The 27,867-nt window shown below is 46.6% G+C and overlaps 1 protein-coding gene across 4 annotated transcripts in view; it reads right to left on the bottom strand.

Moving 5' to 3' along the window:
- HOMER1 (homer scaffold protein 1) overlaps positions 1 to 27,448 on the bottom strand; it is a 114,311-nt gene extending 86,863 nt beyond the window's left edge. For 2 of the 4 annotated variants that reach the window (XR_009552445.1, XM_060201081.1), the window contains exon 1: positions 26,411 to 27,445. Coding sequence is in view for 2 of the 4 variants with exons in the window: in XM_060201081.1 (XP_060057064.1) it covers positions 26,411 to 26,415 (5 nt within the window). In the remaining 2 variants the exon portion in view is untranslated. Of the gene's footprint in view, positions 1 to 23,114; positions 23,236 to 26,410 lie in introns of those variants that run through there. The other 2 variants (XM_060201083.1, XM_060201082.1) reach the window with 2 other exon arrangements.
- Positions 27,449 to 27,867: the final 419 nt, after the last annotated feature.

The following is a 27,867-nucleotide window of genomic DNA, read 5'->3' on the forward strand; positions in this document are numbered from 1 at the left end:
CCGGCCTGGCTCTAGCCTAGAATTCTATCGGCAGGAATGGGGTAGCACACCAGCACAATTTCGATTACTATTCATGCTAAATATTTAAGCATTTCATAAAATTTGCATGTGCACCAAGAAAACTCACCTTCTACGTGTATCTACATATATTAGAGTTTCTGAGATTTCCTTCTGAAGGGAACATAGCCCTCTGATTTGTATTAAGATAGAACGATGCCTCTTTATGACAGAATACAGTCAGAATAATAGTATTTGTCTGAGATGAAAGCACTGGTCTCTAAGACTAGGAATTTATTAACTCCAAAGTATCTGATCTGTTTCAAACAACAGCTCTATCTAGTCACACATGACATTTCCAAAGAGGCATACACAATAGGGTCAAACTGCATATTCTGATGAAGCAGAATGCAGAAGGACTTCGTATTCTCTTCATTTTCCTATCTTTATATATAGTGTTCTCTTTTTTTTTAATTTATTCCCTTTTGTTGCCCTTGTTGTTTTATTGTTGTAGTTATTATTGTTGTTGTCGTTGTTGGATAGGACAGAGAGAAATGGAGAGAGGAGGGGAAGACAGAGAGGAGGAGAGAAAGACAGACACCTGCAGACCTGCTTCACCGCCTGTGAAGCGACTCCCCTGCAGATGGGGATCCTTATGCCGGTCCTTGTGCTTTGCGCCACCTGCGCTTAACCCACTGCGCTACAGCTTGACTCCCCATTTTTCCTATCTTTATCTGGTTTCTTAATGGAAAAAATTATTTAAGATGAATTCTTCCATTGTTTTATGGAGCATTTCATCTTAAACAAAGGAGTTTTTCTGGGAAATGTTTCGTTTCACTTTTTAAAATGTGGGGTCCTGGTGCGTGACAGTGGGAATTTCCTACTTGTTCCTACTGGTGGGCAGTTGTGTTTACTGTCTGTGAGATCGAAGCCATTACAGGACACCTCCACACACACATGCATGTGCTTACACGCCTCCACACAGAAAGATGAGGTGTAAAAAAAACCTTTTATTAAGCAGGTTCTGTGAACTACCCTAGAAAGTACTTAATATTTTTTAAATGACAGGCTTAGGTTTCTTTCTCTTATGGCTAATCACAAAGAAATACTTGTGAACATAGTTAGGAAAACCATGCTTTATCACACACAAAAAAAATGCAATTAGCTTGAGTAAAGGGGAGTTCAGCAGAAGACTTGAGTACATGGACAGACTTTTAATATAGGACTGAATAGAAACTGTAACATTTGGAACATATGATCAGTTCACAACCGCTTTACATGACCGAGGAAGGCTGAACAACCGGTCTTAACTAATTCCTAGAATCTGTGAATGTTACCTTCCTTGGCAAAAGGAATGCTGCAGAGATGTGTTAAGGATTCTCGGATGGAAAGATTCTTCTTGACTGGCTAGATGAGTCTTAAGTATAATTACGGGGGGAGAGGGGACAGAAGGAGAATTAGCGACAGAAGAAGGCGATGTGACCAAGGGTGAAAAGGGGAGATTTGAAGAGGCTGCTGCCTTTGAATATGGAGGAAGAAGCCATGTTGTTAAAATTCGTGCCGGCTCTAGCTGGCCCGGCTAGCTTCACGGCAGGTAACAGAGATGCGGAGACAACGGCTGGGCAGGGAAGCTGTATTTCTTTATTCAGGAACAACGATTCATAAACTAAGACAAACTAATCACCAAACAGAACTCTGCTGTCTCTTTGCGGCTGCACAAGCACTCCCTCTTACTCTGTCCCTCTCCAACTCTGGAACTCAGGAACTCTCTAACTTTGGAACCCTCTCTCGGGGTTCCTCGGGGCGGGGCTAAGCGGGCCGCCAAACTAACAGGACTGATCCAATTCTCTTGGCGGGGGAGACCTACCCAATGTAAAGCATACAACAAAGCCACAAGCCATGAAGACAAGGGATGCGGGTCCAGAAGTCGTGAGCACAAGGAAACCGCTGTCCTCTAGAACCTCCTTCTGAGGGATTATGGTCCTGCTGACTTCTTACTCTCACCACAATGAAACTCACTTTGGACTTCTGACCTCTAGGCCTATCCAAGAATACCGTATGCTCTTAATTAATTGACTTCGTGGTAATGTGTTACAGCAGGCACAGAAAACTAATGAAATAGTGGCTGAGCCGTGGCGCACCTGGTTAAGCTCACGCAGTGCTAAGCACAAGGACTTGCAAGAGGATCCGGGTTCGAGCCCCGCTCCCCACCTGCAGAGAGGAAGCTTCACAAGTGGTGAAGCAGGTCTGCAGGTGTCTTTTCTCTCTCCTCCTCCATCTCCCTCTTCTCTCTGTCCTACTGAGAGAAACGGAAACAAATGTCTGCTAGGAGCTGTAGTGCTGGCACTACAGCTGGAGGCAAAAAGGGAAAAAAAAAAAAAAAAGGAAAAAGAAAATTAACAATGGGTAAAAGCCTTTGCTCAGTTAAGATCTTAACACTGTGGGCAGTGAGCCGGCGCATCTGGGAAGGCAGCTAGCTGCTCAGCCATGGGAGCGACCCAGGTGTCAGCCCACAGTGAACCATGACACTGGGAAACCTTTGCTCTCTCTCTCTCTCTCTCTCTCTCTCTCTCTCTCTCTCTCTCTCTGTCTCTATTGCTCCTTCTCTATCTAAAAGGAAAAAGAAAAAAGAAAAAGGCCAGCCTGGAACTGGTAAAAAATAAATAAATCTTAACACTTCACCTTATACATAGTTTATTTATACTCTAAAAAATGAGTTTGTAGGGAGTCGGGCAGTAGTGCAGCAGGTTAAGTGCACGTGGTGCAAAGCGCAAGGACTGGCATAAGGATCCCAGTTCGAGCCCCCGGCTCCCCACCTGCAGGGGAGTCGCTTCACAGGCGGTGAAGCAGGTCTGCACGTGTGTCTTTCTCTCCCCCTCTGTCTTCCCCTCCTCTCTCCATTTCTCTCTGTCCTATCTAACAACGATGACATCAATAACAACAATAACAAAACAAGAATAAAAAACAATAAGGGCAACAAAAGGGAAAATAATACAACAAGAAAAAAAAAAAAGAAAAAATGAGTTTCTAACCATACGTCTCCTAACATTCTTCCTTAGTAGAGGGAAATGACAGGAAACAACAAGATCTTAATTATACTACGTTTAAACTAACGCAGTATTTTCCAACTGGGTATCTTCAACTGTAGCATGATTTGATGAAAATTAAAGCTAAAAATTAAAAAAAAAAAAAGACTGTCATGGGATAGGTTCTAGTAGATCACTCAAAAATAAGAATAGTGAGAAGTAACTCTATTTTTCTCCCTCTTTGACAAACATTAAACCAACATGTGACCCAGAAGTAGCATTGTTACCAGAATAGTTGCAGGATATGGAATGGTGTGAAGTAAGGAAGAAACTTAACATTTTGTTGAATGTCAAATTACAAGTAAATTAGATGTATAAATTATACATATCCTCATTTACTTCTAAAAACAACTCTGGAGAAGAATTAAATTAAAAAAAATAAAAGGTCTGGTGGTAGAAGAGTTTAAATGAGGTCACAGTTAGATTTGGTGATTGGAACCCCAGATTCACTCCAAAGCTCACGGTACCCACTAATCTCCCCAAAGATAATAGTATGTATCAATACTAATAAAAATCAGTCTTGAATTTCTTTTTTCTTTAATTCTGAATAGCTCTGTGACTTGACGAAAATCTCATAATTATACATCTTTGTTACTGTCAGGATAGCAAATTATCTCCTATTGGCTAACTCCCTTAGCCATGGTTATTACGACTATACAATTTAACATTTACCGGGTAAATGTTAAAAAATGTCCTATTTCACTAAGTCCTTCTATAAGAATATTTAAAAGAACACAAAAATGTTCAGCACTCAAAAACTAAGAGTCTACATTTCTTACATTCAATGGAAAAGTAAAATCCAACTCACGCTGAACAGAAATACTAATTCATAGAAGCAGACCCAGAAACACACAATGAAGTGAAAAGCAGTCGCGTTAGGACAGTCCTCATGTCCAAAACAGCAGCCCGCAGGCTCAGGAAAGCGAACATAGGGAAAGCCAGAGGCCTGACACGTGGTGTTTCTATCTTTCTGCTCCATTCTTTCCAGGATGCTTGGGGATATGTTTTCCTAGTGAAGATGTGGTATGTCCTGTTTGGATTTACAAATTACAAAATTCACATTTTAGCATTTCTTCAGATTCAGTGTGCGGTGCTGGGTATATAGTAGGTGTCAGACTTCATGGACTCATAGGGATGATTACCAGTTGGCATTGCTGATCAGATGCTAAGGAATTATTAGAGACTTTTTCTTTTTTCTTCCACGTGATTGGGGGGGGGGTGGGTGTTAATGGTTGACAGTTGAGTTGCTGACACACAGGGATAATCTCTCATCTCCCTAAGACAGGTATCTGCAGACTCTCTCCCAGCCTTGCCTTCCCACTACCATTATGATCCAGGGCTCCAGTGCCCGGAATCTGCAGACTCTCTCCCAGCCTTGCCTTCCCACTACCATTATGATCCAGGACTCCAGTGCTCTCTTTCCCCAGACCCCTTTGCTTTGGTGCATCATGCCACACCCAGTCCATGTTTCCCCTTCTGTTTTCCATGACTGTCCCTGCTTCCTAATTTCCACCTACAGATGGGACCATCCAGTATCTGTTCTTCTCTTTCTAGCTTATCTCACTCAACATGATACAAGAGTCTCTTAGCAACATAAACTCAGTATTTCTAGGTAAAATTATATATATCTATAGAGAGAGAGAGAGAGAGAAAACCCTGAGTCACAGGCGTAGATCAGAGTAACAGAGCATTTACTGTTGCTAGAAGGTGTACGGTCAAGATAAATTGAAAATACATTTAAAATGTAATAACACTTATAGTTCAATGAGTTAGTATATCAAGCACTCGACCACCTAAATCAGAAAAGCGGACAGGGAATCTGAATCATTTCCACGTTACAAAAGAGGAAAGTGACATGGAGTGACTCATTCAAGATCACACAGCCAAGTTAAGGGGAAAGCCAGAGTTCAAGCTTAAAAAATATATCTTTTAAGCTCACAGACACTAAATAAGTTAATTCAATGAATGGAGATGGGGGAATGGAGTCTCCCAACTAAGAAACTCCCAGTCTCCCTGTCCTTGAGCCTATAGCTTAATCCAGTCATAATGTTCCCTCTGTCCTTCTCATCAGCCTGTGGGGATGAAAAGCCCGTTTTGGTGAATGATTTAGCCTGTTGTACAGATCCCATTCTTTCCCATCTCCTTCCTCTGTAATGATCCCCTTCTTCATTCTTAGCTATGGACATTTCCCCAAGATGCTTGGGGGCCAGGCGACGGCACCTTTGGTATAAAGCATGTTATAATTCACAAGGACCTGAGCTCAAGCCCTATTCCCCCTGCAGAGGGGAGGCTTCATGAGCAGTGAAGCAGTGGTGTAGGTGTCTCTCTGTCTCCCCTTGCTTCTCAATTTCTGTCTCTACCCATACCCAAACACACACATATATAAAGAATTTTTTAAAAGATTTTATTTATTTATGAGAAAGATAGGAGGAGAGAGAAAGAATCAGACATCACTCTGGCACATGTACGGCTGGGGATCGAACTCAGGACCTCATGCCTGAGAGTCCAAAGCTTTATCACTGCACCACCTCCTGGACCACAAGAATTTTTTTTTAAAGGATGCTTACTCTCATATTGGAAAAAAACAACAAAAACAACAAAAAAAAACTAGGAGCTGGTAGGTAGATCACCCAGTTGGCCATATACTGTGTCATACAAGCAGTGAGAGTTCGAGTCCCCCACCACATGGAAGGGCGTGAGTGGCAGAAGACCCAGTGCTATGGTGCCTCTCTCTCTGACTGGTATGTTTTTTAATCCTTTTCTTTAAAAAAAAAAACCAAAAAACATTTTATTGGGGACTTTAAAAAGGAATGAAAGGATGAGCCTGAGAGCTATAAAATCACATATGCCCAAAGCCACAGCACGGTACAAAAAACCAAAACGAACAAACAAAAAAACTCCCCGAATCTTAGACCTTGCTGAAGCCGCACTACTTGAAAGACACCTGATCTTAAAGGAGAGGTCTCCGCCTCCTCACCCTTCACTAATTCTCTATGCAAAGTCAGGAAGGGCTCACTACTTACCTGACCTGTTTTTTTTCCTTCTTCTTCTTCATGTGATGTATCTGATACATTTGACCTTGCCTATTCCTTTCTTAAAACCCTCTTATTCTGCTAGCTCTCTTGCCTCCTCCCTAAGCGATTATTCCCCCAGAGAAGCCTGATCTACTCTTTTCTATAAATACCCAAATGAGCTCATTCACATTCATAAATTCAACCAATACTTATATATTCTAATGACTCCCAAAACTCTATCCTTAGCTCAGCTCTTTTGAATAATAGACCTAGATGTTCAGCTACAAGACTCTCCCATCTGGATGGCCATAAGCACAGCAACTTTTACACAACCTGTCATTGCAGTTCACTGCAAATTCGTTTCATTTACCTTGGCTCCCTGTCTCACCTAATGGCTGACCAAGTCAATCTCCCTACCCCTCCATATCTAGACAGGTCAGGTCTCTGTCGGTGCCCACAGTCACTACCTTTGTTTTTAGCCCCCTGTCTATCTTCATCAAGCCGCTGTTTTTTTGTTTTTGTTTTTTTTTACGAAATTGCAACAATTACCCTTTTACACAATTATATTTCAGAATCTCTAAGACTCCCCACTCATTTCTTCTCTCCTTCCCTCTTTCTCGTTCACATCCACCTCCCCCAAGTCCAACACTCCCTTCATACTGCAGCCTGAGTAGTTAATTCTAAGCCCAGGCACGGTAATAACTCTACCAGACTAAAACTGCTCATTTGCCCGCCATTAATCACAGCAATGTATTCGGGAGTGGGATACAAGAAAGATGCCAACTTTCGCCGCCTTCATTTCTATTTGTGTGTTTATTAGATACACACATTAGGACTCAGACTCTACACATACACTTATGAAGGAATACACTCAACAGCTTTCATGTCTACAGATAGCACATCCAAAACGTATAGAGACCTACAATTTCAAAGAAAAGTGCGATCCTTTACCATGAAACACAATTTTGAGTCAGATCGACCTTTCTACTATATCTGAGCCGGACCAAACCAACTTAACTTTCTGACTCTTGAAGCTTTACTTGTGCTGCCCCCTCCCCCGCCTAAAATGCTCAGAGGAAAAAAAAAACACCTTTATATGTTTACCCTCCCCCCACTGCTTTATAACCTCCATCTACTTTGTTCTTTTTATTTTTTTTATATTTATTTATTTTCCCTTTTGTTGCCCTTGTTTTTTTTATTGTTATAGTTATTGTTGTTGTTATTTATGTCATTGTCAGGACAGAGAGAAATGGAGAGAGGAGGGGAAGACAGAGAGGGGGAGAGAAAGACAGACACCTGCAGACCTGCTTCACCGCCTGTGAAGCGACTCCCCTGCAGGTGGGGAGCCGGGGGCCAAGTGTGCTTAACCTACTGCGCTACTGTCCAACTCCCCCTACTCTTTGTTCTTAAAACAAACATAACTGGCCATGTGAAGCACCCGCAAGCTTTTCAAGGCAGAGGTGGGCTCTTTCATCTCTGAGTTCTCAAACCCAACGTCCATTTCTATTATGGTACTTAGGTCAGTCTCCTGTCTACTTGCCTTTGCACTGTCAGAGCCTAGCAAGACTCCTGGCCTAAACTGGGTGCTTACTGCACGTCAACCTACTCAAGAGTCACAGTGTTAAGGGCTAAACCACAGCAACACCTCAGCGAACCCAACACAGCTGAGTGAGCGCTGTGTGCCGTTGAGATCTGGGCTGATCGATATTTTGCTTTATGGCTTTAGCACGCACGTACATCGTGTATTGAGGTGAAGAACTGGTTTATAGTGAGAGAGTTCCAGAAAGTCAACACTTTGTCATTCACCAACTTCTAATCAATTAACTGTCAGCGGTGTCAACACATTCTGAACGATGTCTTATGTAAACTCAACGACGAGGCACTGTGATTGTAGTCAAACGTAGCAAATAAATTGCACACATTCATCTTCCACTTCTGAAAGGCCACTGAAAGTGGGAGGAAAAAGAAAGCACAGGCCGGAAAACACCCAGGACTGGAAGTTTGAGCAACTGAAAGACGTACCAGGGAAGAGAAGAGGGCCTGACCTGGCGAGGTCTCGAGGGAGTTAGCCGGCAGTGACGGTGAGCTCTCCAAGTTCACACAAGCCCGAAGACCCTTCCCACTCCCCCCATGGAGACAAGGGGGGGAGACAAGGCCACGGTCTGAGATGGGGAGATACTGTGGGCTCCTGACGTTTCTGTTTCTGGGAACTAGTTTCACACACTAGAATGTGCACATTGCTTGGCGAGGATCTGAGTTTGAGCCCTGGCCCCACATGTGGAGCCACGGATCCAGCCATGGAAGCTCCACAGGCGGTGGGGGCAGTGCTGTGATGGTTTCCCTTTCTTTTTAAAAAATATTTATTTATTTATTCCCTTTTATTGCCCTTGTTGTTTTCTTGTTGTAGTTGACGTCGTCGTTGTTGGCTAGGACAGAGAGAAATGGAGAGAGGAAGGGAAGACAGAGAGGGGGAGAGAAAGACAGACACCTGCAGACCTGCTTCACCGCCTGTGAAGCGACTCTCCTGCAGGTGGGGAGCCGGGGGGCTCGAACCGGGATCCCGACACCGGTCCTTGCACTTTGTGCCACTTGCGCTTCACCCGCTGCGCTATTATTGCCTGACTGCCATGTTTTCCCTTTTTTTGCTTTTCCCCCTATCCGAAATTGAGAGAGAGAGAGAGAGAGGAAGGCTGGTGGGGGGGCAGTGAGGCCACGTGTGTGAAGCCCAGCACTACAGAAGGCCGAAAGCGTAGGCAGCGCACCCCCTTCTGCCGCCATCGCACGACTCGGGCTTCAGTCTCCCACAAGGCCTCAGAGGAAGATCTGGTGCTGTGGTGTCTTTCCCTCTCTCTGTCTATCTGGAAAACCATCCTGGAGCAGGACAGCCCCAGCTACGGCGACAACAAAGAGTGAGCGAGGCCGCCAACTGCACCACGGCTCCTCGGGCTCCAGAAAGCCCTATGCTTCCTGCTCGCCTCCTTCTCGTTTCCTCGTTACAGCAGGACACACAGGTCTCAGGCAGATGACAAGATTGGACTACTCGCCATGGAGAGATCGGTGGCAGCGCGCACGCATGAGGGACCATCGCTGTCTAACAGACGCCAGCAGCACCTCGGGGGCCACCGAGGAAACAGGTGAAAGGTGGGAAAGCCTAATAGGAAGACCGCCAGTCCAAAGGCCTCACGACCCTTGAAGAACACTTTTTAGGAGTCTAATACCTTACTTCATTTTCTTCTTTTTTAAGAGGCAGAGAGAGAAAAAGAGATCACAGCACTAAGTTTCCTCCGATGTGTGGGGTCAAGCTCAAACCTGAGTTGCGTGCATGGCACAACTGCCCAAGGCAGGAGCTCACTGGCCCTGCCCCATATCAAACATGGCCACACGTCTGGAGCTGTGCCACGAGTATCTCCAGTGCTAAAGGAGACACTGAAGGAGATAAAAAGGAGCAGAGGCTGCAGAGTCGGCTCCACAGAGGCATCTGCAGTGCTAGGGACTGAGCCTGCAGGCTACAGGGCGTGGGACCACTCCCTAGAATTATCTGACACATTCCAGCCTTTAGGTCCATGACTGGTCAACAATGTGTTTGGCTTTGCATGTTAACTCTCTTTGCAGCCACCAGATTCCAGATGCCATCAGGATGCGACCAGATTTCCCTGGACATACGACCCCACCATGTGACCTGGAGCTCTGCCCCCCCAGTACCCCGCCCCACTTCTTCTTCTACCGTTTGCCCTTCTTCCGTAGCCAGTTAACAGTGTCAGGTTGAGCCCCACTAGGGAAAGAGAGAGGCAGAGTGGGAGTATGGATCCACCTGTCAACGCCCATGTTCAGCGGGGAAGCAGTTACAGAAGCCAGACCTTCCACCTTCTGCATCCCACAGTGACCCTGGGTCCATGCTCCCAGAGGGCTAGAGAATAGGAAAGCTGTCAGGGGAGGGGATGGGATACAGAGTTCTGGTGGTGGGAACTGTGTGGAGTTGTACCCCTCTTATCCTATGGTTTTGTCAGTGTTTCCTTTTTATAAAGAAAGAAAGAAAGAAAGAAAGAAAGAAAGAAAGAAAGAAAAGAAAAGAGAAGAATTATCTGACACAATGCTGCTCTGGTTTTCTCTCCCCCTCTCTCTCCTCTACCACATAGGAAATAACACTTTAAAAATTAAGTAATTAGAAAAAATAAAAATGAACACACAAAAGGACAATTTGGTAACAAAACACTATAAATGTCCTCAAAGGAGTTACTGAAAAAGAGAACTCGGAAGTAAACGAATCATGTGGACATTAAAAATCCAGCAGTCAAGCTAAAGGACAGAGCCAATGAAGCTTCCTTAGAAGGCTGGGCAAGAAGGGATGATGGTAAACGAAGCAAGCAAACAAGGATGTCTACTAGCCAGTTGTCAAGTAGGCAGCTCAGAAGAGACTAAAAACCAAACCAAACCCAGAAGCAGCTGTTAAGACAGCTCACCAGGAGGGCACACATGTCAGCACCTGTGAAGGACGCAGGGCCCGGCGCTCTACAGAGGATGATGGGCCAGCACTGTGCTGTGCCGCCTCTCTTCTCTTTGTCTCTGCCTCCCTCTCAGTGTCTGGAGAACACTGGAATTGCACCCCAGAGCGAGGAAGCCCTGGTAAAGAGAGCAATGATGGTTAAAGGAAGGAAGAGGAGGAAAAGGAGGAGGAGAAGAAAAATCTTCAAAATCAGGGAACTGAGTTGGCAGGCTGGAAGGGAGTGGAAGTGAACAAAAGAACAAATGGTTACAAAGCAAACAAAACCAACCAACCAACAACCAACAACAACAACAAACCAGAAAGAACTACAATAATCACCAAGCAATTTTTGAGTAGCACAATATTTTTTTCTAAAGTAGGAGAAAAGTCACAAATGAAGGAACCCCAATCAGAATAAACAGCTGACTTCAACAACTCTGGAAAACAAATAAATGTGTAAATAAATGATTGGTAGACCAGTGCCTTGACAATGAGAAGAAATTATCAGCTGTCTGGAAAGCTGAATTCGATTAATGACTGGGGAATAGGGTGGAGGAGGACTGCTTTAACATGTATTGTCGGGGCCTGGTGGTGGCATACCCACCCGGGTAAGTGCAAATATTACAAGCTCAAGAACCTGGGTTGGAACCCCTTCCTCCCCCACTCTTCCCCACCCGCAGGGAGGGACAACACTTCATGAGTGGTGAAGCAGGTCTGCAGGTGTCTTTTTCTCTCCCTATCTTCCCCTTCCTCTCTCAATTTTTCTGTCCTATTCAATAAAATTAAAAAAGAAAGAAAAGGAAAGAAAAGAAAAAATAGCCACCAGCGCTGAGCCACGGCAATGACCTTAGTGGCAATAAAATAAATAAACATATACAGTGTCTCCAAATAAGCCTAGCTACTCATTTTCAGGTAATTACAGGAAAGAGAGCTTCAGTAAAACATAGGAGTAAGTCAAGAAAGTGAAGTGTCCAGATAAGAAAAACAAAGCGTCACAAAATAAAATACATATATAGAAAATACATAGGTCCAGTAGGAGAACTACTTTTTTTTTTTTTAAGCCCCGTAGGAGAACTACTTAGGTTTAAAAGTAAGCAGGAGTACAGAGGCCTATAGATTTTAAGTATTTTTAAAAATATTTCTTTATTTCATTTTTGTTACCCTTGCTGTTTTATTGTTGCTGCAGTTATTGTTGTTGTTATTGATGTCCTTGTTGTCGGATAGGACAGAGAGAAATGGAGAGAGGAGGGGAAGACAGAGAGGGGGAGAGAAAGGCAGACACTTGCAGACCTGCTTCACCGCCTGTGAGGCGACTCCCCTGCAGGTGGGGAGCCGGGGATCGAACCGGGATCCTTATGCCGGTCCTTGCGCTTTGCGCCACGTGCACTTAACCCACTGCGCTACCACCCGACCCCTTTAAGTATTTGTTTAATGGAGTGGACATAATTGAGCACTTGATAATTTTCCACAAGTTTCCTTTTTAAAAAATCGTTACTCATTCTTTTTATTTATTTTAAATAGCACTGCTCAGCTTTGGCTTATGGTGGTGCTGGGGATAGAACCTGGGACCTCTGGGTACCTCAAGCGTGGAAGTCTTTCTGCATACCCAGTATGCTGTCTCCCCAGCCCCTGTTTCATTTTTTATTTTGCTACGGCAACACTGGCTTGCAACATAAGAGCTGAAGTCCGGCACTGTAATTCTCCAGGTGCAGACACAGCGCCATGGCCACCACCAAGTCATCCACAGGCATCTGATGTGGCTTAGCAGACCAGCATCTAAGATGCCCCCTTGTGGACACTGCGGGAAACTCTGCCCGTGAGAGTGGACAGGGGGTTGATTGAGTACTATGCACTCATCACAGGGGGGAGTCAGTCCCTTATCAACTAACTTTAGTCAGTCAAAAGGGAGGTCATGCTGGGCCGTCCTGACCTAACCAGGTGAATCCTTTCCAAGTGGCAACACCAGACAGGGGCCCCTCCCGGCTTGGAAGACAGACTCTGCAGCAGCTGTCTGGGACTCCAGTTCCTACTGCACCTTCACGGCTGCTCAAACCCAACTCCCAGGTAGGTAAGGTGTTCCGACTGCTGACTCACAGCAACTGTGAGCTAGACCGGGTTAACTGTCTGTTCCCCTGCTAACATTCTGGTACTTAGCCACAGAACAGGAGGAAACTTGGACTGCGGCAATTTAGACTAACGTAGTTATTTCAGCAGCAACAATATGAAATCCTGTTCCTTCAAAAACATAAAAACTCGGGAGCAAAAAGTGTCAAGAGATTTTTAAACATCAATACACTTAAGATGTCAGAAAGTAGAAGTAACTGAATGAGAGAGAAATGGGTGTGCCCGGCCAGGGCTGCTAAAGGTAATTAGGTCTAAAGAGACAGCTCCGTTTCAAGTTCTGGATCCTTTTGCTTGTTTACAAAAGATGACGCTACATCAAGGTTTTCACTCAGTTCAGAATTATAACTTTTGCAAATGAAGAGCAAAGAGAAAGAAAGCTTCAAGGATCACTGGAGCGTTTTAATGGAGGAAAGGGTCTTGCATATATGTACGGTTCATTTATAAAATCCAAAGGGCCTAGAACATCACATCACCCGAGAATTTGTTTAAAATAGCAAATTCATGGGCTCCACTCACAAACCCACGGAATCAAAAACTCTGGGTACAGAGTCCAACAATCTGTTCTTTAACAAACTGTCCAAATGATTCTGATTAAAGTTAAAAACTGAGAACCACTCCTCTATTTATTTCTGCCACTGCCCTGCTGTGTTCTAAGTCTCCCTTCTTCAGTCAAGAGCTAATTTCCAGCCTCTGTACCTGGTATGGCTACGAAAGTCCTCACCTTTACTTCCTTTTCAGAGTCTCTACCTAACCCTACTGCTACTTTGTTGTTTATTTAAGAAACAGTGGTAGCACAGTGGTTTACACAACAAGATTTCATGTCTGAGGCTCTGAAGGCCCAGGTTCAGTCCCCAGTACTGTAAGCCAGAGCCAAACAGTGCAGATAACAAAAAAAAAAAAAAAAAAAAGGAATAAAAATAAAACAAAAAGGGTGAGCAGTGGGGAGTGCGTGACAGAGGGACACACAGAGATGGGCGTAGGGTTCCACCATGTAGGATGTCAGAGGATGTTAAACCCAGACATGCAAGAAGCCACCTCCCTGCTTTCACACATTTCTTTAGCCTGAGGAAGACAGACAGCCGGAAAGAGCCAAAGCCTGGCTCTGGCATCATATGCTGTGTATCCAACCCAGGACCTTCTGCAAATAAGTCCTGCATTTCACCGGTGTGCCACCTCCCTCCCCTGCTCCACTGACTTGTTTAGTGATGTGAGGGCTTGATAAGAGGCACTCTATCACTGAAAACAAGCAATGCCCCCGGCCCTAACGTTTCCCCAAGACTGAGAGAATCAAGTCGTTGGTGGCTGTGTCGTGGTGACTCAGAGCTACAGTGAGATTCAGTAAGCTACAAGTGGCCTCAGTTCCAGCAGTAAGCCTTGTTTCCTTTCCTCCTTCTTTTAAAAATATTTTATTTAGTATTGGACAGAGACAGAGAGAAATTGGGGGGGGGGGCAGAGTGAGAAAAACAGGAAGACCACTTGTGAAGCTCTCCTGCTGTAGGTGGGGGCCGGGGGCTTGAACCTGGGCTCAATAGTAAGTGTTTCAAGATAACATCTCAAGGTCTGTTTTTCTGCTCTGGTTCTCTAAGGAGGAGACTCTGTCTGCTTAAATTTTGCAGGGCTGTTTGACTGACAGAATTCTACGATTTCATACCGACTTTTGGAAATCGGTACTGGCATCTAATGGAAGAGAAAACAGAGGAGCCACGGAGCTGGCCCAGGGGTATAACATATGCGCAAGGCCCCGGGCTTGGTCCCCAGCACAGAATTCAAAGGAAACGGAGTCATCAGACTCCGAGTGAAACGCAGAGTTGTTCAGCGTAATCAGCGGGGACCAGCAGGAGACCACCAAAGGCCGCCCTGGACTGCAATTTACCACCCCTCAGAGCTGCCCTGACGTCATCTCCTCTGCAGAAAGCGGACCTGAGGGGTGGGCTATCTGGCTATCTGGTTATCTTGTGCAGATGAGTGACTTCAACTCAGACACACAGCTCGAGTGCTTCTTGGGCCTGGGTCTCATGGCTGACAGCCTTCCAGTTCCAAATTAGTTCCTTCTGCCAGCCCCCAACTCAAGCAGCCTTTGGCTTTTGGTCTATCATACCAAACACATGTAGCAACATCAACTCATTTCCGAAAGCCTTTGTGTGCTCGAGATATCGCGCACCGAGCAGAGATATAATCACACTGAAATTAGAAAGCAACTGCTTTCAGTGCCATCCAGAAGGGGAAGAAGACACATCTCGCGGCGAGATACTAAGCCGATGCTACACTGGATTTTCTTTACTCTGTCGCACTGGAAAGTCCCTTCACGTGCTGTGCATCCTCGCAGTTGTGCTCCGTGGCCAGCGCTCTCACTAGCCACCTTTAGTCTCCTTGTTCCTTTGAACTCTCTTTCTTCCGTACCCATAAAAGTGGGAATTAGGGGGCTGGGTGGTAGTGCAGCGGGTCAAGCGCACATGGCGAGAAGTGCAAGGTCCGGCATCAGGGTCCCGGTTCGAGCCCCCGGCTCCCCACTTGCAGGGGAGTCGCCTCACAGATGGTGAAGCGGGTCTGCAGGTGTCTGTCTTTCTCTCCACCTCTGTCTTCCCCTCCTCTCTCCATTTCTCTCTGTCCTGTCCAACAACAACGACATCAAAAACAACAACAATAACCACCACAACAATAAAACAGCAAGGGCAACAAAAGGGAGAAAAATGGCCTCTAGGATCAGTGGATTCGCAGAGCCCTAGCAATAACCCTGGAGGCAAAAACTAAAAAAAAAAAAAGAAAGAAAGAAAGTGGGAATCAGCGGGAATCTGATCGTTACAAGAAGAGCACCTTACAAGAAGCAATTTGCTACCACTGGAGCCTTCCTTTCCCCTTTCGTTTCTGGACAGAGGCAGAGAGACTAAGAGGGAAGGAGACGGATCACCCGGCAGTGCTGCTCTCCTGCTCACAAAGCCTCCCCTGCCGGTGGGGATCAAGGGCTTGAACCCAGGTCTTTCTGCAAGGACTGTGTGCACTGTCCTGGACCACCAGCTGGAAGCCACTGGAGGGCTTCCTTAACCGATTTGTAAAAATGAAAGGAAATTTGCAGTAAGCAAGCTAACACTAATACAAACTACGCATGTCTGCAGGAGCAGAGATGATTCTGGTAACTTTGTTCTGCAGAGAGCAACACTTTTCATATGCCCACCCCTAAAACCCATAAAAGTTCTATGGCTCAGTTTATTCATTACTGAAATGAAATGTTTCAGAAAAGGGGGCCTGGGGGTGGGTGGCACACCTGGCTGAGTGCACAAGGATCCAGGTTCAACTCCATGTTCCCCACCCACAGGGGGGAAGCCTGGGGAGCGGTGAAGCAGACCTATGGGTGTCTCTTTCCAGATCTCTCCCATCCACCCACCGCTCTCAATTTCTTTTTGCCTAGTCCTACTAAGGGGGGAAAAAGGCTACTAGGAGTGGTGTTGGACTGTGTTCCAGGGATGAACCTGGTGATAATTAAAATACTAGATAATAATTTTGAAGTATAAAGTTTCACCAAAAACCCACAAAAACAAAATTTCACAACCCAACTCCCCACCCCATTGCCACTCACACAGTCTAACTTTAAGGAATGCCTTTCAAATCTTTTTACGTAGATATAAAATGTATTTTACATAACTGAGGTCATGGAAATGATACAATTTTGCATCCTGGTTTCCAACTGACCACTGCACAGTCTTTGAAATAATTCTTAAGACTAGTTTCCCCATATTATATAACTATCACAGATTATATGAGTTACTCAGAATGTAATGCCACCAAGAAGCAAAGTCATCAAGGTCGTATTACTTCTCCCATACTAGAAGCAATATACCAACAGAAACCAATTCAACATTAATAAAATAATAAAAACAATAAAATAGAACACCAAGATTCTATATATGTACTATCTATCAGTTGAGTGAGAAAAAGCCTGCAAAACCTAGAACTATTGTTTAACAGAAACTCAGAAACAAGTTTAAGGGCGACTTGGGAATCTCTTAACTCAGCTGACTATAGACAGAAAATCCCTTGCAGTACTGAGTAAACAAGAGTAAACATCTCAGAAGCCAAGTCAAGGACATGAATTTTAATGGTAAATGCAACGTGACAGAGATTCATAGCAGAGTAGGAAAGAAAACAGCAGTTTTTACAGAAGCAGCAGAAGGGAACAACAGAGAAGTAAAGGGCAGGATAAGAACACTCTAATTGTGCTAGAGAAGCTCAGTACTGTACAGACTTACCGTCCACAAAGGCAAACTAACAAAAACTTTCCAACATGCATATTTGGAGTTCTTTGATAGCCAAACACAGAGAGTTCTCAAGATGCCATTATCAAGAGCCTGGTGGGGGAAACAAGGTAACTGGGGCAGAAAATGCCAAGTTACAGAAAAATCCTCTTCAATTCATTATAGATACTTAGGTGAGACAAAGGGAGACAGTTAATTACTTAAATGCTGGCTTTGGCACGCCTAAACATAAAGGTAAACGGAGTCAACGATCTACCTAGAAAAATCGTCAGAGAAATAATAATACGTGCATTGCATCCAGTGTAGAGCCAGTGCTGAGGAGTCAGGATTGTCTCTGTTTGAGCCTGGCCCCCACGTCGTTCTCTGACTCTTGTCTCTATTAATAAAAGTCGAAATGAAAACCTGGGTCTGATTTTCCATATCCTTTCAACTTGTATTGCGTATGGGTGCTAGGCTGTGAGCAAGGTGGTTAGCAATGCCAGGCATGCCCCCCAGAGACGTGTGGGCTGTGACTCTTGGCTTACTTCTCTTGAGGCTGTCTTGGTCAAGACCGATGAGAAGCAAACCGTTATGGTCTTGGGAAGGCTGAAGGCACGGCATTATGGCATTATGGCATTATGGACTCAGAGCTATATAAGTGAACATCTCACTGCAAATGTGCCAGTAGGCGTGACATAACATGACTTCAAATCATCGTAATAAAAAGCGACTCTGGTATCTGCTGGTCTGTGAGCACACCTTTTTCCACTTGAGTTTTACTTCTGTCTCTTCTTGTTTGGTAATTTTAGAAAAATCCCTCAATTCTTATGCCCAGAGAGGAAATGTCCATGAATCTGAGTTTTAATGCTCAAAAAGCACTCACTTTTAAAAAACATGAGGGAAAGTCCACTTATTCACAAATATAATGAATCTTATAACCAAACTACAGGGTCGCGTTACTGTGTGAGGCACAAGATATAAGGCACTGTAAATATATAACACAAAAAGAAACTTTACTCTCTCACTCAAACAGATCCTCACTGAAAAATAAAACTATTGAAAATATTTTCTATTTAGTCACTAGGAAATTTTTATGTAAGAAACCATTAAATATTTGGAATTCATTTTTCTTACTCTCCTGCCCAGTAAGTTGGATTAACGCCAAATAACAAAATCTCCGGTAGCTAAAAATAAATATTCCAAGTACCAGAGGTCTGAAAAAAAAACAAGGAACTACATGGCAATAGGAAGACCAGATCTGAGATTTAACTGCCTTCAGCTAAGGCATTCAACCACTCCAAGCAAAGTGAACTTACAGACTGCATATGACAGCAGTGTCTTCTTTTCATCTCTTAACTGTCATGAATAACATTTCAAGTAACCAGTCTAAAAACAACTGCCATGATTCTCTAAACCCTTGAATGAAATGTCCCACGGGTCAGACTGACACAGTGACTTCATTTAAAAACTGTGAATAGTGGTCCAGGAGGTACCTGGCGCAGTGGCTAAGGCACTGGACTCTCAAGCATGAGGTCCTGAGTTCAATCGCCGGCAGCACATGTACCAGAGTGATGTCTGGTTCTTTCTCTCTCTCTCTCTCTTTCTCATTAATAAATAAATAAAATCTTAAAAAAAAAAAACAACCCAACCCGTTAATAGAAGATTGTATATAAACAGTCTACTAATACAGCCTTTCAAATTTACATATTTAATGTCTGTGCATGCTTGCTTGCTCTAGGTAAGTCAGCAAGTCTGTGAGTATTTCAACTCTTTCAAACTTGAAATTTTAATTATTTTAACTTAATAGTAATTTTAGTCTAGAGTCAGGACATCAAACAAAGAAAATAAAATTATAAGTGAAAGAAATAAAAATAGGACCAGTAAGGAGTTTTCCAAAGGACTAATGTCTACATAATGTTATCAAAATGGCACATCTCGTTTTTAAGAACTGCATAATCACATCTTAATGTGCTACTCATGACTATTTCATTCTTAGAGATGCCTCAGGCCAGAGCAAAAAGGAGCCATTCTGTCCCTCAAGTCATTGCACCTCAGACATTTCCTCCTCTTAAAAGGTAATTTACACGGAAACTTAAAGTAGCCAGATTGACTAGTTTGTAGTTTCACTAATAATTTTTGCACCAAGTACTCAAGTTCTATCATCTTAAATCTCCTCTTGTTGAATTTGTGCACTGTTAAATATGCACCTCTTTTTTCCATTTTAGAATTCCCACTCTTCCCCCCCCCCCTTTTGGGGAGGGTGGAGTGGGAGCCAGCAAAGGCTCTAGACCCCTGGGTCACACACACACACACACACACACTCACACACTCACACACACACTCACACACACACACACACACACTCACACACACACTCACACCCACCCACACACACTCACACACACACACTCACACACACACTCACACACACACTCACACACACACTCACACACACACTCACACACACTCACACACACACACTCACACTCACACACACACTCACACACACACACTCACACACACACTCACACACACACACACTCACACACACACACTCACACACACACACTCACACCCACACACACTCACACTCACACACACACACTCACACACACACTCACACACACACTCACACACACACACACACACTCACACACACACACTCACACACACACACACTCACACACACACACTCACACACACACTCACACACACACACTCACACACACTCACACACACACACACTCACACCCACACACACTCACACACACACACACTCACACACACACACTCACACACACACTCACACCCACACACACTCACACACACACTCACACACTCACACCCACACACACTCACACCCACACACACTCACACACACACTCACACCCACACACTCACACACACACTCACTCACACACACACACACTCACACACACACACACACACACACTCACACACACACTCACACTCAGACACACTCACACACTCACACACTCACACACACACACACACTCAGACACACACACTCACACACACACACACTCACACACTCACACACACACACACACTCAGACACACTCACACACTCACACACTCACACACACACACACACTCAGACACACACACTCACACACACACACACTCACACACTCACTCACACACTCACACACACACACTCACACACACACACACACACTCAGACACAAACACTCACACACACACTCACACACACACACTCACACACACACACTCACACACACACACACACACTCAGACACAAACACTCACACACACACTCACACACACACACTCACACACACACACACACACACTCACACACACACTCACACACTCACACTCACACACAGCCTGTGCTTTACCACTGAGGCACATTCCTAGTTCCAGGATCTTGTTTTCTTTTTCTTGTTTTTTTAAAGAAAACCTCTGTCGCCGAGAACATGGCAGTGGGCACACCACTGGATTTCCCAAGTTAAACCTGTGACACCAGAGTGATGCCCTCATTTATATTTTCTCTCTCTCTCTCTCTCTCTCTCTCTCTCTCTCCCTACTCCTTCCTCTCAATTTCTGGCTCTCTCTCTGTTTTAATATGTATTTACTTTCCCTTTTGTTGTCCTTGTTTTTTTATTGTTGTAGTGATTATTATTGTTGATGTCGTCGTCGTTGTTAGATAGGATGGAGAGAAAGAGAGAGAGGAGGGGGAGACAGGGAAGGGAAGAGAAAGAAAGACAGACACCTGCAGACCTGCTTCACCGCCTGTGAAGCGATGCCCCTGCAGGTGGGGAGCCGGGGGTACAAACCGGGATCCTTACGCCGGTCCTTGTGCTTTGTGCCACCTGCAATTAACCCGCTGTGCTACAGCCCGACTCCCTCTGGCTATCTCCATCCAATAAATAAAAAAAATAAAAAATAAATTAAAAAAAACTTCCATTCTTACCATTAAAAAAAAAGTGTGGGAGTCAGGTGGTAGCGCAGCGGGTTAAGTGCAGGTGGCACAAAGACAGGCCTAAGGATTCTGGTTTGAGCCCCTGCTCCCCACCTGCAGGGGAATCGCTTCACAGGTGGTGAAGCAGGTCTGCAGGTGTCTGTCTTTCTCTCCCCCTCTGTCTTCCCCTCCTCTCTCTATTTTTCTGTCCTATCCAACAACAACAACAATAACAACAACAATAATAACTACAACAACAATAAAAAAACTAGGGCAAGAAAAGGGAAAATAAATAAATATAAAAAAATCTACTTAAAAAAAGTATAAGAGTGATTGTGGCTGTGTGTGTTTTTTGGAGGAAAAAAAAACCCTAAAAACAAAATATTAGTTCTTAGTGGTAAGGCTCAATAAGATACTCAAAACTAATTTGTTATCATGAAAGTTCTCATTATAAGCAAAAATGACTTGCTAACTATATAGGTGATGTGGTAATTACTTTGTAGTATAAACATTTGTCAAATCATGTACACGTACGCCTGAACATAATGAAAGTTATGCATCTGTTTTATCAATAAAAGTGGAGGAAAACCTATTCTCAAAATATACAGGGTATCTTATGATTGATACCCTTCATATGTGGTGGTGGGGAGAGAGAGAGAATTGTACTTCTGAGCTCGTGGCAGGAACTGAGAACTTCTCAGCTTAACAGCCAATCTGGGCGGCAACTCCACTCACTGTCTGCCATGTGCTTTTAGTAACACCTGGGGGCAGGCTCAAAGGCCTTCTCAGCCTTACTTTCCATGCAGTTTGTATGCAATTCTGACCCACCTTCCTTTTTCTTGGCCCAGCTGCTAGGACATCCCATGCCTTTCCCTGCATTTGCACCTCTGTTCCTGAAATGCTGAGGAAGTCCCACCCAGCCAACCACAAGCACGTATCCCCACCCCTCCCCTTCTTCCACCCTGGAATTTTCCAGGCCAGGCCCAGCTCTCCATTTCCCCTACCTTGTCCATTGTTCTGATTAGGCTACAATTTACAAAACCAAATATTAAATGATTTCAAAAAGGGATTTCCTTAATCTACTTCTCAGACCATTTCTGGAGCTACTCCACTTAAACCCTGTTAGTGGTTCCCCACAGCCAAAATCTGTTTTTTTCTTCCTTCCAGTTAGCATAGTGTTGCAGCTGGACTGTTAAATCAATTTAACCAGTGGCCAACTGTCATCTATTCAAACTTTGACAGGGAAGGGGGATCGAGAGGGAGAGAGATACTTGCATCCGTTTCACTGCTCGTGAAGCTTCCCCCGTGCATGTGGGGACTGGGAACTCGAACCCAGGTCTTTGTGCACCGTAACACATGCTACACACCCCACGGGTCCATGTAAATGAAGTTCTTCATGCCAATTTTTTTTTCTCTTTTTGCAGTTTTTCATCTTAGGGCTGTCCATCACACTATCTCCTACCTTTGAATGTCCTCTCACTGGTCTGCAAAACCTACCTGCATTCATCTTCCAGCATTGCCCAGTGCCTGGCACCCACACCCCGAAGGCTCTCCGAGCCACACTACAGCAGCCCCTACGCCATAAACATGGGCTTTGCGCCCGCATGATGCCCTTTCGCCTTTATACCTTGCCGGCTTGGCTGTCTTTCCAACTCTAGCTGTAGCTTCCCAGAGAGAAGTAGCACACCTTACTAGTCTTGGCACTAGCAGAGCTGCAGGTTGCTGGGTATTGAAAACTGGCAAAAGGAATAAAGACTGAAGGACTTGCACCTAGCTTGATGCTGTTTGAAACACTACAGGGCTGCCTTTGCGAACAAAGCTATTCATTCACACTCCAGTGCAGGATCAAGCTTTCTGCATTTCTGCTCAGGCCCAGAGTTGCAACCAGTAGCCTCAAGCAGAGAGAGAGAGAGAGAGAGAGAGAGAGGCGGCACTTTCCTTTCCCAGCACCGGGACTCGCCTAGGGTGGCAATCCAGTAGCAGCTGCATCCATGTGAGAAAGGGCGGAGAAGAGACTTCCTGGGGGCTCCACAGGCAGGTGATATACAGCACGAACAGCATCATCAGACCAGGTGACCAGGGTGAAACACGCGTGTCAAGTAACTCTAGTGTAGTCATGGCATCTGGCTGCCGGTAGGAGCTAAGGCAAGGACACCAAGTGGCCCGAAAAGACTACTGGAAGCTCCTTGATTTCTGCTGCCTACTCTAACGGTTCTGAAATAGCTACTGACTCACTGTTCTCACTGTGAGGTTGTGGGGTGCGCAGAGAGGATGCCTAACTGACTGCTCCTCACTGGAGACTTGAAGCTTCTCATGGACCTTGTCAGATCCGCGTGAACGCACACCTTTAGGACACCTGATGCACCGAGTTCACACACCGATTGCTTTCCCTTCCTTCACTGTGACGCGAAGCAGTTCAGGCAGCATCCGAGACACTGTGACAGACTCCGCCAACTGTCAGGCTCAGCTGTTCTTTCTTTCCCGTTTCCACCACAGTTCCCAAACCGCTACTAAAGGGGTTGTCGACCTGGCTTCTGCTATTCACTCATTTTCTATGGAAATATTTCCTTCTGTTTAGACATTGCCACTAGACTCAAAATTCTATCTATAATGAAGGCAAAAATAAGCTATTAACTAGCATTAGTGGAAAAAAAAATACAGTAATGTGGAACTTTACAGCCACGGTAGTAAACTGAATGCACAGGAGTAATTTAGGGTTGCCTACGTAAACTTTAGGGCTAGAAATAGGGCTAGGGGGCTAAGCTGCTTCCACACACATACAGTATTACATGCATTAAGAATCAACACAGAACAATATTCCTGAGAAATGTTATGCATGTACAAACTGTTGTATAAAAAAAATTACCAACACAAAGCAGGTAACCTTCATAAATGCTTTCTCTGTGTGTGCTTCCTTCATTTCTACATTCAGCTATCCATTCACTTTTTTTTCCTTCCTTCCTTCCTCCCTTCCTTCCTTCCTTCCTTCCTTTCTCAGAGCCCTGCTCAGCGCTGGCTTATGCTGGTGCTGGGGACTGAACCTGGGACCTTGGAGCCACAGGCCTGAGAGCTTTACATAATCACTATGCTATCGCCCCAGACTGGTTCACTCTTGGCAACCCAGAGGGATGGAGTGATAACAGTGAAAAGTCACAGAACAAGAGCAGCAGGCTTTTCTGTCTGTTTGCTTTTCATGTCACAGGCTAGTGACACAGCTCCCTTGTAGTGCACTGCTTCGCCTGCCGTGCGTGAGACCCAGGTTCAAGTCTGGCCTTCACAGCATTGAAGCGTTGGTGTTTTCTCCTCACTTTCTCTCAAAAGAAAAAAAAAAAAAGGAAAAGAAAATTATAAATAAATAAAATTCCATTAAGTGCTCACTCTCATTCCTCTTTAACCCACCACTAAGACTTGATTAGGAGACAAAAAAAAAAAAACTGGCTTATAAACACAAGTAATCACATGGAATGTTCACACATAAATGCCATGTGACTTATTTTCATATTTCCAATACCAGTCCCCTTGGTATTAAGTTCATTTCCAACCATCCTTTGGTAAAAATGATGGGCATTCTTACAGCTTAAAAGGAACTGGAAAACTAATTTTCTTCATAGCCTCCAGAGAATGCAGCCTGCAACATAAAAATTGCCGTTTGATTCCCCCCCCCCCCCCCCCCGCCCCCTGCTCTGATACGTCTTAAGCAGAAATGCTGCAGACTCTCCAGGGAAGCCATATTTCTAAGGTCCTGAATAGGATTTTTCAGTATTTTCTCTCATTAAAATAAGTGTTATTCATGCAAGACATTTCTCAAATGCCACTTTCCAGTTGGAATGCTTATCAAAGACCCCTTAGGAAAAACAAACAAAAAACAAGCTCTCCATCTGTTCAGATTCCTCAAGAAACCTACTAGTAGTGATCAAATTAGAAAGGAGAAAAATAGATTCTCTTTCGCAGCTAAGAAAAAAAAAAAAACTGAGCTTCAAGTAAGGAAGATACAGATAAGGAAGCGGAGTCCACAGAGTCTGGGTGTCTTGCTCAGATCACCCGGCTACTAATAGCAGCACTAGAAATAGAGCGAGGTATTTCAGTCGCCCTTCTCGGCACCCCGCATGGTGCATATGTGGCACACAGATCCAGAGCACTGGCCATTTAAGCTTGGACAACCACCATCCCTCCTGTCGCTGGTTCCTGATGAAGGGCGCCTAGATGCCCCGGGCTTGCAAAGCTCCGATTCACAGACCTCAAATTCTAGCTCCAGCCAAGAAAGGCGGTCCGTTTAAGAACTTTACTCCCCAAGTTTCACAATCACCCTTTACGCCGTCCGCACTCCAGAGACTGGAGCCTTTCAGTCCCTGCCTCATAAGCAACCACAGGTTGGGCCGGGCACACACAGGCAGCAGAGTCTGAGGGCTCCTTCCTGAGGGCCAGTGTCAGCAAGCTGCCAGGGAAATGAGCGGATGCCTACTTCCTAGCCTCTCCTCCAGCTGCTGCTGCCTGCAGCGCTCACCAAAGCTTGGCAGCCGCACTTGGGGCTCAGAGAAGGTGTCGAGATGGTATTGTTATAAACAAACAAACAACAACAACAAACACCCCTCGATCCTGGGTCCATGCTCCCAGAGGGATAAAGAATAGGAGAGCTTTCAAGGGAGGGGATGGGGTACGGAGTTCTGGGGGTGGGAATTGTACCCCTCTTGTCCTATGGCCTTGTCAAATTTCCATTTAGAAATTTAAAAAAAGAAAGTAGGGATAGACACAGGCTGGGAGTATGGGGTCGACCTGTCAACGCCCATGTTCAGCGGGGAAGCAGTTACAGAAGCCAGACCTTCCACCCTCTGCACCCCACAATGACCCTGGGTCCATGCTCCCAGAAGAATAGAGAATGGGAAAGCTATCAGGGGAGGGGGTGGGATATGGAGCTCTGGGGGTGGGCAACGTGTGTAATTGTACCCCTCTTATCCTGAAGTCTTGTCAATATTTCTATTTTTTTAAAGAAAGAAAAATAACAAGCCAAGGAAGGACCTCAGCTTTAAAAGGGGGAAAAAAAAAAAAAGAAAAAAGACAGACGGGAAAAAAAAAGTTTCTGCAGCAGAAAGCTCTTCGCAGTCTGCTGCGCCCGAGGGCGCCCCCGACCCCCGACCCCCCCCCCCCGCCCGGGCCACGCGGGGGGCAGCACCCAGGGTCCCGCCGCCACTCTCGGAGCGCCACCGACCCGCCGCAGAAGCCGGGGCGCCGCGGTTCCCACGGCGAAGCCACGCGGGCAGCGCCCCCGGGAGCGCGCGCGGGGAGCGGCTGGCCGGCCGGCCGGGTGGCCGAGCGGGTGGCCTTCCCGAGGTGGCACTCGGGGAAAGGATATTCACAGGGCGGGCGACACACGCCGAGTTTCCCTGGCCGTGAACCCCCCCAGGCCCCGGTGGGGTTGAAAAGGGGCTGCGGACATGCCTCTGTTCTCCAAACTAGCCTTTGGCGAGGCCACCACGACCGCACTGGCGCTGGCGCTGGCGCGCGGGGGTCGAGACCCGCACGGAACGTCTTACCCCATTTTGCCCAAGGAAAACTCGCTCCCAAGTTTCTCGCCCGAGGCTCCGGGGTCAGGCTTGCCGAGGAGGGGCCTTCGCTCCGCCCGCTGTTTTCGCAGTCGGTGGCTTTTCCAAAATGCCTCCCCCACCACCTGGAAGCCGGGCCGCCGGCACCGCCAGCACCCTCGCCCGGGCTCCTCTGGATCCGCAGGAGTTTCAGGGGAGCTGAGACATCAGCGAGACTCCCGCGGCCGCAGGGAGGCTTTGTCGGTGTCCCCGGAACACACAGCCGGACGGAGCTCCGACAGCGGCGGCATGAGCGAGAATGCCGCTCGGGAGGAGGCGGAGGTCAACTCTAGTCCACCAAAAAAAAAAAAAAAAAAGTCTAATGCACTGCAGGGAAACAAACAAACAAAACCCGCAGAAACCACGCAGACTTGAGCTTCACGGAGTCCTGTAGAAAAGGAGCGCGGAGGTCCCTTGCTTCATGTCCTGCTCGACACTCCGGGAGAGCCAGGTGACTCGGGTTTTTTTTTTTTTTTTTTTTCTTTCCCCAGAAGCTGCTAAGGCTGCAGGTTCAAATTTCTCCGGCACTCCAGGTCCCCGGGAAGGAGGGGTGAGGGAGGGGGTGGAGCGTGCAAGCCCAGGCGCCGTGCACTTCGGGGACGGACGGACGGACAGACCGACGGATGATCCCCTGCGAGGACAGACTCGAGCCTAGAAGCCGGGAGAGCGAGCGGATCTGCAAGGGCGAGCCCGACAGCTCGGGGTGCGCATGGCACCGCCCGCGGGGAGGCTGTGTCTGTCTGGCTGGCTGTCGGTCTGTCGGTCTGCTCGAACGCGTCGCCTGCCTTCCTTCTCTCTAGGAGCGCGGCAGAGGCGGGGAGGGAGCGGAGAAGGCTGGGCGGCACGGTCGGTTCCTTCTCCCGCCCAGCGCAGACGGAGGAGCCATTTCCAGGCTGGCAGCAGGGGGGAGGGGAGAGGAGGGGGCCCCGATCCCAGCGCCCGCGGCCCCTGCCCGCTCCCCCGCCGCCGCCGCCCGGCACAACGGAGCCCGCGGCCCGGCCCGGCCCGGCCTCCGCGGCTCGGCTCCCGTCGGCGGGGAATGAATGGAGCCCGCGGCGCCCAGCAGGGCGGGGGGCGGAGCGGACGGGGAGGAGGGCGGCCGCCGAGTCCCAGCCGCGTCTACACGGCACCGCACCGCCTCGCGGGCCCCGAGCTCCGCCGCCGCCCGGCACCACCCGCCCGCGGGAGCCGAGCCGAGCCGAGCCGAGCCGAGCCGAGCCGAGCCGAGCCGAGCCGCGAGGCAGAGCGGGGCTGGGGGCGGGCAGACCGCGGCGAGCGGTGCGCTGGGCGGGAGAGCGGCCGGGCCCTCCTCCTGCTCGCGGGAGGGGCGACCGCCGGCCGCCGCGGAGCCGCCACCGGGCGCCCGGGGCCCTGCGGGCTGCTGCGGGCTGCTGCGGGCTGCTGCGGGC

Source organism: Erinaceus europaeus, chromosome 11 (genome assembly GCF_950295315.1).
Source record: "Erinaceus europaeus chromosome 11, mEriEur2.1, whole genome shotgun sequence".
Classification (NCBI taxonomy): Eukaryota; Metazoa; Chordata; class Mammalia; order Eulipotyphla; family Erinaceidae; genus Erinaceus; species Erinaceus europaeus.